The 12,835-nt window shown below is 47.3% G+C and overlaps 1 protein-coding gene across 1 annotated transcript in view; it reads left to right on the plus strand.

Moving 5' to 3' along the window:
- Positions 1–9,915, plus strand: part of LOC130266736 (neuronal vesicle trafficking-associated protein 2-like) — a 30,897-nt gene extending 20,982 nt beyond the window's left edge. Inside the window, exons 4-5 of the mRNA XM_056515998.1 lie at positions 6,673–6,783; positions 8,113–9,915. Of these exons, the coding sequence (XP_056371973.1) occupies positions 6,673–6,783; positions 8,113–8,304 (303 nt within the window). The 3' untranslated portion in view covers positions 8,305–9,915. The remainder of the gene's footprint in view (positions 1–6,672; positions 6,784–8,112) is intronic.
- The last annotated feature ends 2,920 nt before the right edge of the window (positions 9,916–12,835 follow it).

Genomic DNA, 12,835 nt, shown 5'->3' on the forward strand with positions numbered 1-12,835 from the left:
CTAGTTCTAGTGGGAAGGCTTCTGACAGTTGAAAAGAAAGAAAATATTCTTATAGAAGGAGGGGGAAAACACCTTTAAAAACCTGTCAGGACTGCCAAAATGGCCATGTATTTATTTGGTGTTCCTAGAAACAACATCACCCCATCTCACTGTACCTACCTGCTTGATGAAGGAAATTTTTATGGCATTAAATGGCAGGAAAGAGAAAGCAAACCCAACAGAGCTTTTTATTTACCTAAATGGAAATTCACTGATACTCATTGGTGAAGCAGCCTTATTTAAAATGGCATTTAGAACTTCCATAAGGAAAAGGGGTTTGGAAACAGTGCAATGAATTTTCCATGCAATGGGTTTGACTTGGCACAGGGAGATGTCATGCAGCCCACAGCTGGCACCAGACACTGTTAAAAAGATCTGAGGCTATTAGTGCCTAAACAGCCACTAGAAATTATATTACATGATGGAGACTGGCTAATATAATTGAGCCAGCTAGTTATTGTGTGCATAATTTAATTTTTTGACAAATTGCTTAGAAACACGATGTGCTCCTTCCACACTCGTGTTGCTCTCACAGCTTTAGGAGTGCAGGGCAGAGGAATTGCTGGTGGCTATCCTGGAAAAGAGATGTTTCTTTTTAAGATTTGCAAACTTGGAGAGGTTCTCTGGTGCTGTCAGGTGGGCTGGGGTGTGCAGAGATGGGTAAAGCCCAGGGGGACATGGCTGGGAGGGGAAATTGGCTCAGAGACAGCCAGAGCTGTTTCAAGTGGATTCTTCTGAGCCTGAGGAATAAATGAGCCTCTCTGTAGTCTGAGTGTTTTGGGCTTTGATTGCTGGGCTGTGTGGGCTGGAAGGAACCTGTGGAATAGTGGAGCAGAGAATTCCAGAATGGTTTGGGTTGGAAGGGACCTTAAAGCCCATCCAGTGCCACCCCTGCCACGGGCAGGGACACGTCCACTGTCCCAGGCTGCTCCTGGCCTTGGCACTGCCAGGGATCCAGGGGCAGCCACAGCTTCTCTGGGCACCTGTGCCAGGCCCTCACCACCCTCACAGTACAATTTTTTTTCCCAGTATCCCACTTAACCCTGCTGTCAGCTGAAGCCATTCCCTGTGTCCTGTCACTCCAGGCTCTTGTAAAATTCTCTCTCCATCTTTCCTGCAGCTCCTTCAGGCACTGAGGTCACAGCTGTGTCACCCCAAAGCTTCTCCTGTGCAGGTGAACAATCCCAGCTCTCCCAGCAGAGCTGCTCCATCCCTCTGCCCATCCTGGAGCCTCCCCTGGGCTCTCTCCACAGCTCCAGCTCCTCGCTGTGCTGGGGCAGCTCTGCAGGGCTCTCACCTGAGCACAGGGACACAGGGACACAATCCCAGCCCCTTTCCTGCTGCCCACTGGGGATCAGCCCAGGAGCAGATGGAAGAAGTTTCTGGCCCCCAGGATGATCCCATCCTCATTTCTTCTTATAAATTGGTTTATGGTTATGAATTGTAACTTAAAGGACCAAAAAATCCCATCCACCTTCAAACTGCATTAAGAAATCTCACAGCACTGGAGTATTTCCCCATAGCCCTGAAAATGTAGAGATATGAGTAAGGACATTTTTCTCTTACAAAGCATCTCCTAAACAATGCTTCTCAGGAATCTGGACACCATCTGGAATAAAGCTGTGCTGTAATAATAAAGAACAATCCTGCATCTTCTTGAGCAGTACTAAGCAAATCTGAAGACCCAATTGTGTCACTTTTTTTGCAGTTAGCCTTTCAAAATTTCACAGGCAAAGCTGTTGCCAGAAGATCAGCAAAATCAGCAACTTATTACAAAAATATTTTTAACAGTGGGGGATGAAATGACATTTTTGAAGAAGTGCAGTCAGATCATTTTCACTGCCAGAGTGGATCAGGGTGTCTAGGTGCTGGCATGGCACCACAGCAGTTCTCTGACAGAATTTGAGCAGTGGGGCAGCTCTTCCTGGGGTGTGTTTGGGGGGTGTCTCATCCCCTGCTTGATCCATCTCAGTGTCCTGTCAGCCTGTGCCTCCCTCCCTGCCAACACATCCGAATTTTCTTGCAATAACAACCTGGATTTGGGTGGTTTGCATTTGGATTCCGTCCTGGAATACACAGAGGCTGCCAGGATAGCTGGATCCAGGAGCTCCTGGTCCTTTAACTGTACCTCCCATGTGGAAATCTGATGGTGCCAATCTTCCATCTCATTGTCAGCTGGAAGAAGTTATGGGATGAAGGGAAAAAACTGTCCTCCTGAATTTTTCATTGTCAAGCAGAAATCCTTATAATGGATTCAGGAGTGCATGGATGTATTTGGATGCCCTTAGATGATTTTGTATTTTTTTTCCTGCAAGTTAACTGGGTTGTCAGGGATTGATGGGTTTTCAGGTGTAATGGAATTGCCATAAACTATAGGAAAAGCTTTGCTGCCTCTCCAAGCACAGCTCTTAAGCTCCTCTCTGAAATAACCTTGACAGAATTTCTGCCAGTTTTGTTCATAACAAATTCTGCCTTGTTCTTTGCCTTTCTTCTACAAAGAGGAAAAATTAAAACCAAGAGAATTTCTTCGGCTGAATTGCCTGTTAAAGGTTACAAGATTTCCCAATACCCAGCAACACTGAAGGTATCTTGTAGAACCAGACAGGGCAGCAGCAGTGGAATCCTTTCCTGATAAACTGGAATTTTTTGAAGTGGCTGAGAAGAGTGCAGGAACAAAAACAGGCAGCAGGGGCTTCTGAGGTCCCAAATGCACATTACAGCTGCAGAGAGTAGGGAAATGGTGCAGAATTTTGTAGGGATTTCTCTGTGAGAAATGATCTTGATCTCTTCTCTGGGCCTGGCTGCTTTTCCTGTAGGCAGCAAAGCTTTTCTTGGTTGGCATCTTCTTGGCTCTGCTCCTGGTTTAAGTGTATATAAACAGGGAGAAAGGTGTCCAGAGTCAAACACTGATTTACCAGGTCTAGAAACAAAATCATGCCTGATAATCTAAGAAGTGCCATCCACGCTGAAAGAGGGGAAATTTAGGTTGGATTTTGGTAAGAAATTCTTCTTTGTGGGGGTGGGGAGGCCCCTGGATCCCTGGAAATGTCCAGGGCCAGGTTGGATGGAGCTTGGAGCAGCCTGGGACAGTGGGAGGTGTCCCTGCCCATGGAATGAGATGATCATTGAGGTCCCTCCCAAGCCAAGCCATTCCATGAATAAATATTATACAAATAAGGAATAAAACTGGGAAAACCTTGCAACAGAAAAAGCTGTTAAATAAATGCCCTGCTGTTTGGATGTGCCATTGTTCTTTGGTTGCCTTTTAAATAAAGCTTTGTAGTGGGGTGACAGAGGGAAAAAGAGAATTTTTGATGAGAAAGGAGATCCTGGGCAGCTGATGAAATCACAGAGAGCAGGGAGGATATTCCATGGGCTGCATGAAAGCCAGGATAGCTGGAACACCACTGCAATTAAACATCCTGTGCCTGGCACAAAACCTGCTGGCACCTGCTCTCCTGCTGCCTGATGAGGATGGATCCTTTTATTCATCTGGGCTGTGTGCAAATGCAAAAAATGTTCTTTATCTGTGGGGAAAGGGGGGAACCACCCCAAATGTGCTGCTGCTGATGAGAGCTTGACATGGATGCTAAGGGCCTCTTCCCACATTTTTTGGAGGGTGGGGGGAGTGTTGTAATAATGATGTTCTCTCTTCTCTGTTCCCTCTTCAGGGAACCTTTGGGAATCATGTGAGATTTTGAGGGGAGGGCAGGCAAATCCCCCCCTTCTTTCACCCACTCAGTCACATGTGACAGATTCATGCCTGCAGCACTCCTAGGTTTTATCTGTTCACTAAATTTTATTTCCCCTCTGTGAGTGTTTATATTGCTTAGAGACTGCCAAGGTTCGTGTTAATCATAAAAAAAAAAAAAAAAAAAAAAAAAGTGGAGGTTTATTAGGTATTGCAGCTCTGTGATTCTTTGGTGTTTGAATGTTAATGAAGCTTTGTATGCTCTGGAATAGTTGGAGAGGTGGATCTTAGCTCTGGCATGGCAGAACATCTGGGGGTGGATGTTTCTTCCTTTCCTTTGGGTTTTAACATCTTACATGACATTTCATCCAGAGCAATTTTCCACCATTTATCAGCAGGTGTAATATTGTCACACCAATTCTGCGAGTGCAGGGAAGGCAGGAGGGTGAAAATGGGCTCAGTTACACCCTGGAGGGAGGGGAGAGCTCAGCTCCTGGGCCATCATCAGCTGGGTGTCAGCACTTGGCCAGAGCAGAGGGGAATTTATTTTTAGGGACTCAGTGGGTGGGGAAGAGGAAAGAACCCCTCAAACTGCAATTCTCATGCCTATTTCCATAGGCTGTGCCTGCACCTGGGATTTCATTCTCACTCCAGACAGATCACTTCTTTCTTCTGAAGGCTGAGTTTCAAGCAACGTTCCTTTTCTGCACATGTAATTTGGGGCAGAGGAGCCAAACTGGAGAGCTGAGCATTTCTTCTTTCTGAATTTCTAGCCAGGGCTGCCCCTCAGCATTGGCTTTGGTAGAACAAGATGTACATCTTGCTCTAGTGCCTTCAAATGAACCTCAGGGGACACTGGTGTCAGTGTCATCGTGGGTTTAGTACCTACACTGGAATTAGAGGAAGATTTACATGTGTTCTACAGGGGAAAATCCCTCCTGTCAGCAGGATTGTGGGGAAGGATCTGTTTGTCCCAAGTGTCCTGTTGGAAAAAGTAGAGCACATTTAATACAGGAAGTCTCTCTTTTTTACTATTTAAAAGAGATTTTTTTTTTTTTTCATGTGTAATACAACTTCTTTGGGGACACAAATCATGTCAAGTTCCATTTGCATCTGCTTTAAATCCAGCTGAGCCTTTAGCACCATGAAAAGGGACAGACTCCTCTGAGTTGAAATATTTCTGTTCATCCTTCTGGGCACTGAGAGGAGGTGGATCCCCAGTTTTCTTGGTCAGACTGGTTGAGTTCATACAACTGCAGTCCTTTTGTGCAGCACTCCAGGACTCCCTAGCAGTGCTCTCCTACACCCAGCAGTGAATGCTGCTCCTCTGCTGCTGCCTTTGCTTTAATGGGCCCATTTTGCAGCACGAGGCCCCAAGGAGAGGTTAATCCAAGCAGGAAAGTTAAAATGCAGATGATGCTTCAGTGAACTCTTTGTCCTTGGCAAAGCCTCTTAGCCCCAGTCTCACCTTTTTACCCTTTATTCTAAAAAATTGATTTAACAGTGAATTCAGGAATCTCTCCTGCTAGAAAGTCTCCACAGCCCTCTCTTCCCTGAGTTTGGGATGTGATGGGTAAGATTTTACACCAAGGATACAAATTTACCTTCACTCTTGTTTGAACCACCAGAATTGTAGCTCTGGATCTTCCAGGAGTGATCCCAGAGTGTAGGAACACCCTCACCACCAAGTTCATCTTTCTGGGGGATTGCTGGGAAGGCTTTCCTGCAGGATTGCAAATCCCACTGCTCCCAGAATTGTAGCTGCTGGAATGATTGAAGGGGAAAATCAGAGCAGATTTCAATGTGAACCAATCTTAAGCAATTAATAATATTTACTAATATTACGTATTATTACTGTTGTAAAAATAAGATTGTATCAATTAATTCTGAGCTATAACAAGCTTGTTCTTTATTAGCTGCTGTTCCTGACAAGCCTGTCCCCCTGCTCTAGGAAGTATCAGTGTTTTCCCACTTGGTACCATCACCTCTCCTGCAAGTTAAATCTTCCATAGATAGACAGAACACATAGATCCTGCAAAATCCTGGTGCAGCCAGCTCTAATTTAGGCACTTGGTATCCAGAGCCATTTATGCTGCATTTGTGGAATTATGGGACCAAGAAATCTTTGGGAAAGGGGAGGATGGGAGTGTTTTACAGCTCCTTTCTCAGTCCTTGAGGAATAGACATTTCAGCAAAAATCAGTGATCAGGGCCTCAGTCCAGACATGGAGTAGGGACAGAAAACTTGCTCTTGGATGAACTCTTGAACTATTTGGGAAGAACCTGGAAAAGCTGGAGAGAAGGGAGCTCCAGCAAAGGAATAAGCAGCAGGGTGACCTGCTGGGCAATGAGGAGAGGGGGAATATTTGAGTCCCAAAGAGGGAACTGTGTCTGGTACCTCCAGCACCAGCATCTGCTCCTGGACATGCTGTGGGATTTTGTCAGCAGTCAGGATATTGTCCTTTTTCAGCTTGGAGAAATAGAGAAGGGTCCCCTTTCTCCTGCAGGACGCAGTTTATCTTGGTGGGATTGCCCAGGAGCACAAAGGGCTGTGAGATACAAAGTCCTCACTGCTCCTCCCTCACCTGCCTCTTCTCCAGAAAAGTGTGATCACTTCATCCACACACATCAGACCTGGAGTGTGGATTCTGGCTGCTGCTGGGCCAGAGCTGAGAGCACAAAGAACACCAAATACTACAGCAAAATCTACATTTGCAAGGGGTTAAACACAGGAATGTTGAATGTCTATGGGGGGATGGGAATGATGTGGGAATCCAGGATATTGGATCCAGCATTCAGTCAATTACCATGCTTAGTTAAGTACTGCACGGTGGAGTGAAGGCTGCAGTCTGTTAGAGTGTCTGTTCCTATAAGTCATTTAATTATGAGGTTGCTCATATGCCATTTTAACATATGTACAGTAACATTATCCCTCTTTTCTAGGTCACCATCCTCATAAGCCTGGCTCTTGCATTCCTTGCCTGCATAGTGTTCCTTGTGGTGTACAAAGCCTTCACTTATGACCACAGTTGCCCAGATGGATTTGTTTATAAGGTAAGGAACTTCAGAAGGATGAATTGCCTGAGCTAATGACAGGCTCTAATTGCCTGCATGGTTGCAGCCCAGGCTGCTTTTTTTTTTTTTTTTTTTTTTTTTGACCAGGCCAAACAGAACATTTGGCAGGAATGTGTTGAAATGGAAAAAGTGTTCTGGGAAATGTGGACATGCATCTGACTCCATCAGCTACTGTTACAGTGTAATTGTTGGATTAGCATTTGGTGAACACTACAGACAGATGTTCAGCAACAATCCCTCATATTTGTGAATGGATTTATTGCAGCTGGGATCCTGCAGTTGCTTCCCACACTCCCAAGTAACTGATGTTTATGGCATACAATGTAATGCAAAGCAAACTGCTGCAGTGCTGACACTGTCCTTTGTTAAAGAAATCCAAATTTGCCCAAGTAGTTCACTTCTAGGTGCTCTTGAGCCTCTATCAAGAACAAAACCTTGTAACAATTGCTAAAAGCCAGTGATTTTATATTGAATGTTCACAGAACTGTTTGTGTGGTCTGCTGAGATAAAGAAAGTATATTTTTCAAAATAATCCACTGTGAAGAAACTCATAAATCACAGGAGTCTTGACCACACTGGGGATAATATGTGAGCTGAAAAATAGAATAAGATGTTGGTGTATTAATCATTGTGAATTATTCTCTTAGGTTATATAAAAGGGAGACTGGAAAAGAAAAGGCTTTGGGGTAACCTAATTGTGGCCTCCAGTACCTGAAGGAGCTACAAGAAATATGGAGAGAGACTTTAAAGGGCCTGGAGGACCAGGAGAAGGGGGAATGGCTTCAAAGGGACAGAGAGAAGGCTTAGTTGGATATTGGGAAGGAATCCTTCTCTGGGAAGGTGGCAGCCTAGAGCCCAGAGCTGCCCCTGGATCCCTGGGAGTGCCCAAGGCCAGGCTGGATGGGGCTGGGAGCAGCTGGGACAGTGGGAGGTGTCCCTGCCCATGGAATGAGATGAGCTTTGAGGTCCCTAATAGGTTCATGAATTTCAGAATCAAATCCAAACCTGACCCTGTGAGAAGAGCTGAGCCATTGGGCTGTGCCTGGTGCTCATCCCCGGTCAGGGATTTTGCAGCTTTTGCTGCTCGGGCCGTCTGGGCGCTCCCTGTCCTCAGCCCGCAGTTCGGAGCGCTCAGCGCACAGCGTGTCACGGCCGCTGCTCCGGGGCTGCCAATAGCAGCAGGTTCGGGGTTCGGGGTTCGGGGGTTCGGGGCGGGCTGGGCGCGTTCCCGGGCAGGAGAGGAGCTGCAGCCTGTGAGCGCAGCCCCTGAGAGCCGCTGCCATCACTGTGCTTCTCCTGTTCCCCCAGCACAAGCGCTGCATCCCCGCCTCGCTGGACGCCTACTACTCGGCACAGGATTCCAACTCGCGGGGCCGCTTCTACACCGTCATCAGCCACTACAGCATGGCCAAGCAGACCAGCTCCAGGGCCGTGTCCCCCTGGCTGCCCTCGGGCTCGGCCAGCCACGACAGCAAGGCTGCCAAGACAGAAGGTCATTAGAGGGAGCAGAGGGAGCGGGCGGCGCCGGGCGGGCGGGGGGCACCGCGAGTCCGAGCGCCAGGAGGGACCCGCCCGGGGCAGCAGCAGCTTCATGGGTATTTCTTTTCGTGCGTTGTTCTCGTTGATTTGTAACCGAGTCGAGCTCTTGTACAAAGGCATGTTTGATGTTGACTGTACCTTAACGATGTAAAAATATTTTTAAATCATTGCTTAACTATTTGTTAGAAAAATAAATTAAAAAACAAAAAAAGCAAGTTAGGTAAACAGCCAGAGAGGATAAAAGCAGCAAAGAGAATCCCATCAAATTTTGTCAGTGCTGGAAAGCTGTGACAGAGGCTCCACAGGCACTGAAGGAAGAGCTGGAATCCTTTCAAGAGGTACAAAGGTTCAATTCTGGTACAAAGACATTGTGGTGCTGTTTGGTTTGCCAAAGGGGAAATACTTTGCTGTCAGATTGAATCCAGTGTCAGTGTTCACTCACTGATAGAGAAATACAAGCATCCCCTCCTTCCCCAGACATGTTCCCATGCAAACACAACCCTGCACAGTGCCCCAAGGAAATCCAGAAGGTCCCTGGCATTCCTAATGAGCCACCAGAGTGCTGCTGGTCCTGGCCAGGCTCTGGGGCTGAAATCCAGGCTGCTGGATGGAGCAGGATGGGAGCAGGCAGAGGCTGTTTAGTGAAATCTTGAACAAACTTTTGAGCACAGGACTCAGAGTCAGGAGTTCAGCACTCTTCTGCTTCTGGCATAGAATCCCTGCATGAGCTTTGGCAATTTCCATGAGGCTTCATCCTTTGGGAATCTCTCCTGAGGGTGACCAAAACTCAAAGAAATGCCATTATGATCAGAAGAACATCTCAAACATGCTGTTACTATTGAGCCTCTAACTTTTCAGCCTCTAATTTTCCCATGAAATGGGATGCTCCTGCTTCCCTCCTTCAGCTTCAGTTCCTTCAGCATTTCCTGTCATTCCAGGTCACTGGAGAGAGGCACAAATCAAATCTCTGCTTGCAAACCCAGAGCAGACCCCAAGCTTAATCCAGTCCTGCCCAGAGGAGCACATCATCTCCCCACAAATGGCACTTGGGATCAGTGCAGGCTGGTGGGATTTAAGAACCCCCAAGGATTCTCTTTTTTCAGAGCTGCAGGAGCAGGAGCAGAGTGCACAGGCAGGGCAAGGCTCACCTTGGGCTGAGCTGCTTTTTCAGATTCTTGGCTGGACTGGGATGGAAATTAGGAACTGGCCCCTTCTTCCCTCGCATTGGGCAGTTTTGTCCTCCATGTCAGAGACACTGGGCAGTGTGTGAGGGCAGAACTCCCCAGTCCTGCAGGCATCATGAGAAATAACTGTATAGTGTAGCTAAAACTGTCGTGCCAAACGCCATCGTCTGACTCCCTCTCCTCCTCCCCCTTCCACCTGTAAATTCATTTCTCACTCAAAATGTACAAACCAGCCCCTCCACCAACAACCCCGACTCCAGCAAAACCACTGAACAGTTTATAATTTTGTGGTGTATTTTTTGTCAGTAGGTAGCAGAGACTGAAGTATTTTTTGGTGTAATTCTTGAACTTTTCTGACGGGATTAAAATAAAGTTCGATGTGACTGAGCGTGGCTCCCGTGGGTTTTCTGGGGAAATGCTGGGATTTGTGTGGTGCTGCCAGGCAGAGGCTGCACCTTGCACCAGCCCCAAGGTGACTCTGGATTTCAGGAGGCATTTCCAGAGCTTCCTATTTTCCCCTTTTAATGCCTGGATTTTATTCCCTACGTTCTCACCCATTTCCAATAGGAAAACTGTAATTAAACTGCAGCTCATCTTCTACTGCTTTACAGTGGATCTCCATTCCCATTTTAACGGGAATTCCTTCCAATGGACTTCCTTCCCATTTGAAAACCAATGGATTACAGGAACTTTTCCTGGCAGCAGTGTCTCCCTTACCATCTTTTCCTGGTGCAAGCATTCCTTGGAATGGGGGGTTAAAGGAAATCCAGCTGACCAACCAAGGGCTACAGCTGAACTTTGGGAAAGTTGAGCTCTGTACCCAAACTCTGCAGCTTCATTTGTAACTAGCCCACAGCTGTATTCATCTCACATGCTTTAGAAAGCAGATTGTGTTGCCTCAAATCCTTCGGCTCTTTGAAATGGAATGATACCCTGGCATTAAATTGACTCATTCCCAAAGGCTAAAGAACATTTTATAAAACCTTTGGATAGCTTTCCTTCCAAAAAGGAGGAAAAAAAAAAGTGTATTCACAGTTGTGAAATTGAGCTTCCACAGGAGAGAAACCACTCTGGTGTTAGAGGTCAGCGCTACTTGTGAAATACATTAAAAGGATCCAGTGCTGTGCAGGATTGAGTCACGGGATAATTTAACCATGGAATTCTATTGCCAGTTCCCCAGTAATACTCTGTGTTTACTTGAATCAGAAAAACCCAGGAATCAAATCACTTGAATTAAAAGAGTTCTAGCTATTACTAGATAAGTGAGTCAGAGGGGATAACCATTCCTATTTAATAAGGGAAAGATCAAAATCTGTATAGAGCAAAATAATAATAAAAAAAAAACAACTAAGAAAGACTCAGGGGGAAAGTAAAAGAAACCAAACAACTCAACTCAACTCCTGCTGTAAGTTTCACCACTGTGAATATTGTTATTACAGCTTCTGTACAAGCTGCAGTTGAGCTTCCAAGATTCAACTACATATTTTAATTACAGGAACAGGGAGAAAATTGGAATTGTAGTGCATCATCTTATTATTTCAGTCTTTAAAAGCCTCCTTCAAGGCTGATCATGAGTTTTCAGCTCTGATTAAAGAGTGTGTTGGTGACAGCCCGAGCTCATCAGGCTCTCTGTGCAGCCTGAAGCTCTTCAGGGGCTCTGGAGAGCAAAGTTTGCCTGAGCTGTGCCTGAGTGAGGGCTCAGGCTCAGCCCTGGGGGATCTGAGGAACAGGAACCCTCCCTGAGCCTCTCCCAGCATTTCTGTGATGGCCGAGTCCAGCAGCTCCAGCTCCCCAGCAGGAATCTCTTTGTGTGATCTTCTCCCTTATGGTAGAGTTTGAACTCCCCCCAAAATTCCCTTGTGGCCTGGAGTTGTCAGTCCTGCAGGGATGGGTGCCTGGGCTGTCTGTCTGCCCCACTGGAGTGGCAGGGAGGGTGGGAGGAGAACTGGCAGCACAGGGATGAGCCCAGCTGGCAGGGACAGGACACTCTGGACAGGCAGAATCCTGGGGAACAGCTGGCAGAACAGCTGGAACAAAGAACTCCAGCAAAGGTGTGGTGATGGCACGGTGGGAACTCAGCTGAGAACAGCCCCAGGAGGAGAAGGGAAGGAAGGAAGAAACTGGGGCTGTTGGAGCTTGGGAAGGATGGAGAGCAAGAGAAAAGGAGATTGGCACAGCCAAGGCCTGGACAGGAGCTGCTCTTCTGCTGTCAGCCCATGACCTGAAGCACTGCACCCCCTGCCTGATGGAGCCTCTCTGGTTTGGGAAAAGCCTCTCCCAACATCTGCAGTGCCCTGGGGGATCCCTCCAGCACTGACTCCAATCCTCTTGCACTGCCTGCAGATCCAAACCAGGGCAGGGAAAAGAGGTGCCCACAGGGCTGGCAGGGCACAGGGCACAAACAGCTGAGCTGTGCCTGTCTGGGCTCCTGGAGGTGACTTTGTGCTTGGATTGCAGAGACAGCTCAAGGCACTGCCTGAGATCGGGAAAGGAACAGTCCCTGTCCCTCTCCATGTGATTTTTTTATTCCCTTTATCCTCCCCCGTGCTTGCCAGCTGTTGCTGGTTTGTAATAATACCTGCAGTGATGAGTGTAAGGGTCGTGCACTGAGCTGTCTACAATCACATTTTATACGATTAGTCAGGGGTTTTTAAAGCACCCTAATTATTACAGTCAAACCGGATTAAGCCATTCCTCTAATAGATTTTCAGTTCCTGTAAAATAGGCCAGGGAAAATGACTTACAGGAGGAGATGGGGGAAGGAAGGGCTCTTTCCTTCCACCCCTTTGGCCTTTGGTTTTTTAAAATGCCAGCAGTGGCAGGGGCACCACAGGGATCCCACTGGGAGCACTGGGGGAGGAGTGCCCAGCAGGGTCGGGGTCTCTGGTGCTCAGCTCCCCTTCTCGCTGCACTGGTGCCCTCTGAGGGGCAAAAGAGGACAAATCTTTTTGATTTAAAATGTTATTTCGCCAGGGAGAGTGGATGACAAGTCACTTGAGAGGCTGTGGGTTGCTTCCTGATGGAAAATAATCCAGGGGAAGCACAGGAAGGTGGGAAGTGCAGCTCCGTGGTGGCTGAGCTGCTGTTGCTGGGGAAGGCTGGGCAGGATTAGTGCAGGATTTGTCCTGCAGCAGGCAGATGGAGATGGGGAAAAGCAGAGAGACAGGACATGGAAAAGCCTCTTAGCAGCAGGGTGCACAGCTCATCCTGGCACAGCCAGTGCCCTGCCCTGCCCAATGGGATGGCCTGATCCCAATCCCAATATCCCAATCCCAATCCCAATCCCAATCCCTTTGCTGGGCAGGATC

The sequence above is a fragment of the Oenanthe melanoleuca genome, unplaced genomic scaffold (assembly GCF_029582105.1).
Source record: "Oenanthe melanoleuca isolate GR-GAL-2019-014 unplaced genomic scaffold, OMel1.0 S178, whole genome shotgun sequence".
Taxonomy (NCBI): Eukaryota; Metazoa; Chordata; class Aves; order Passeriformes; family Muscicapidae; genus Oenanthe; species Oenanthe melanoleuca.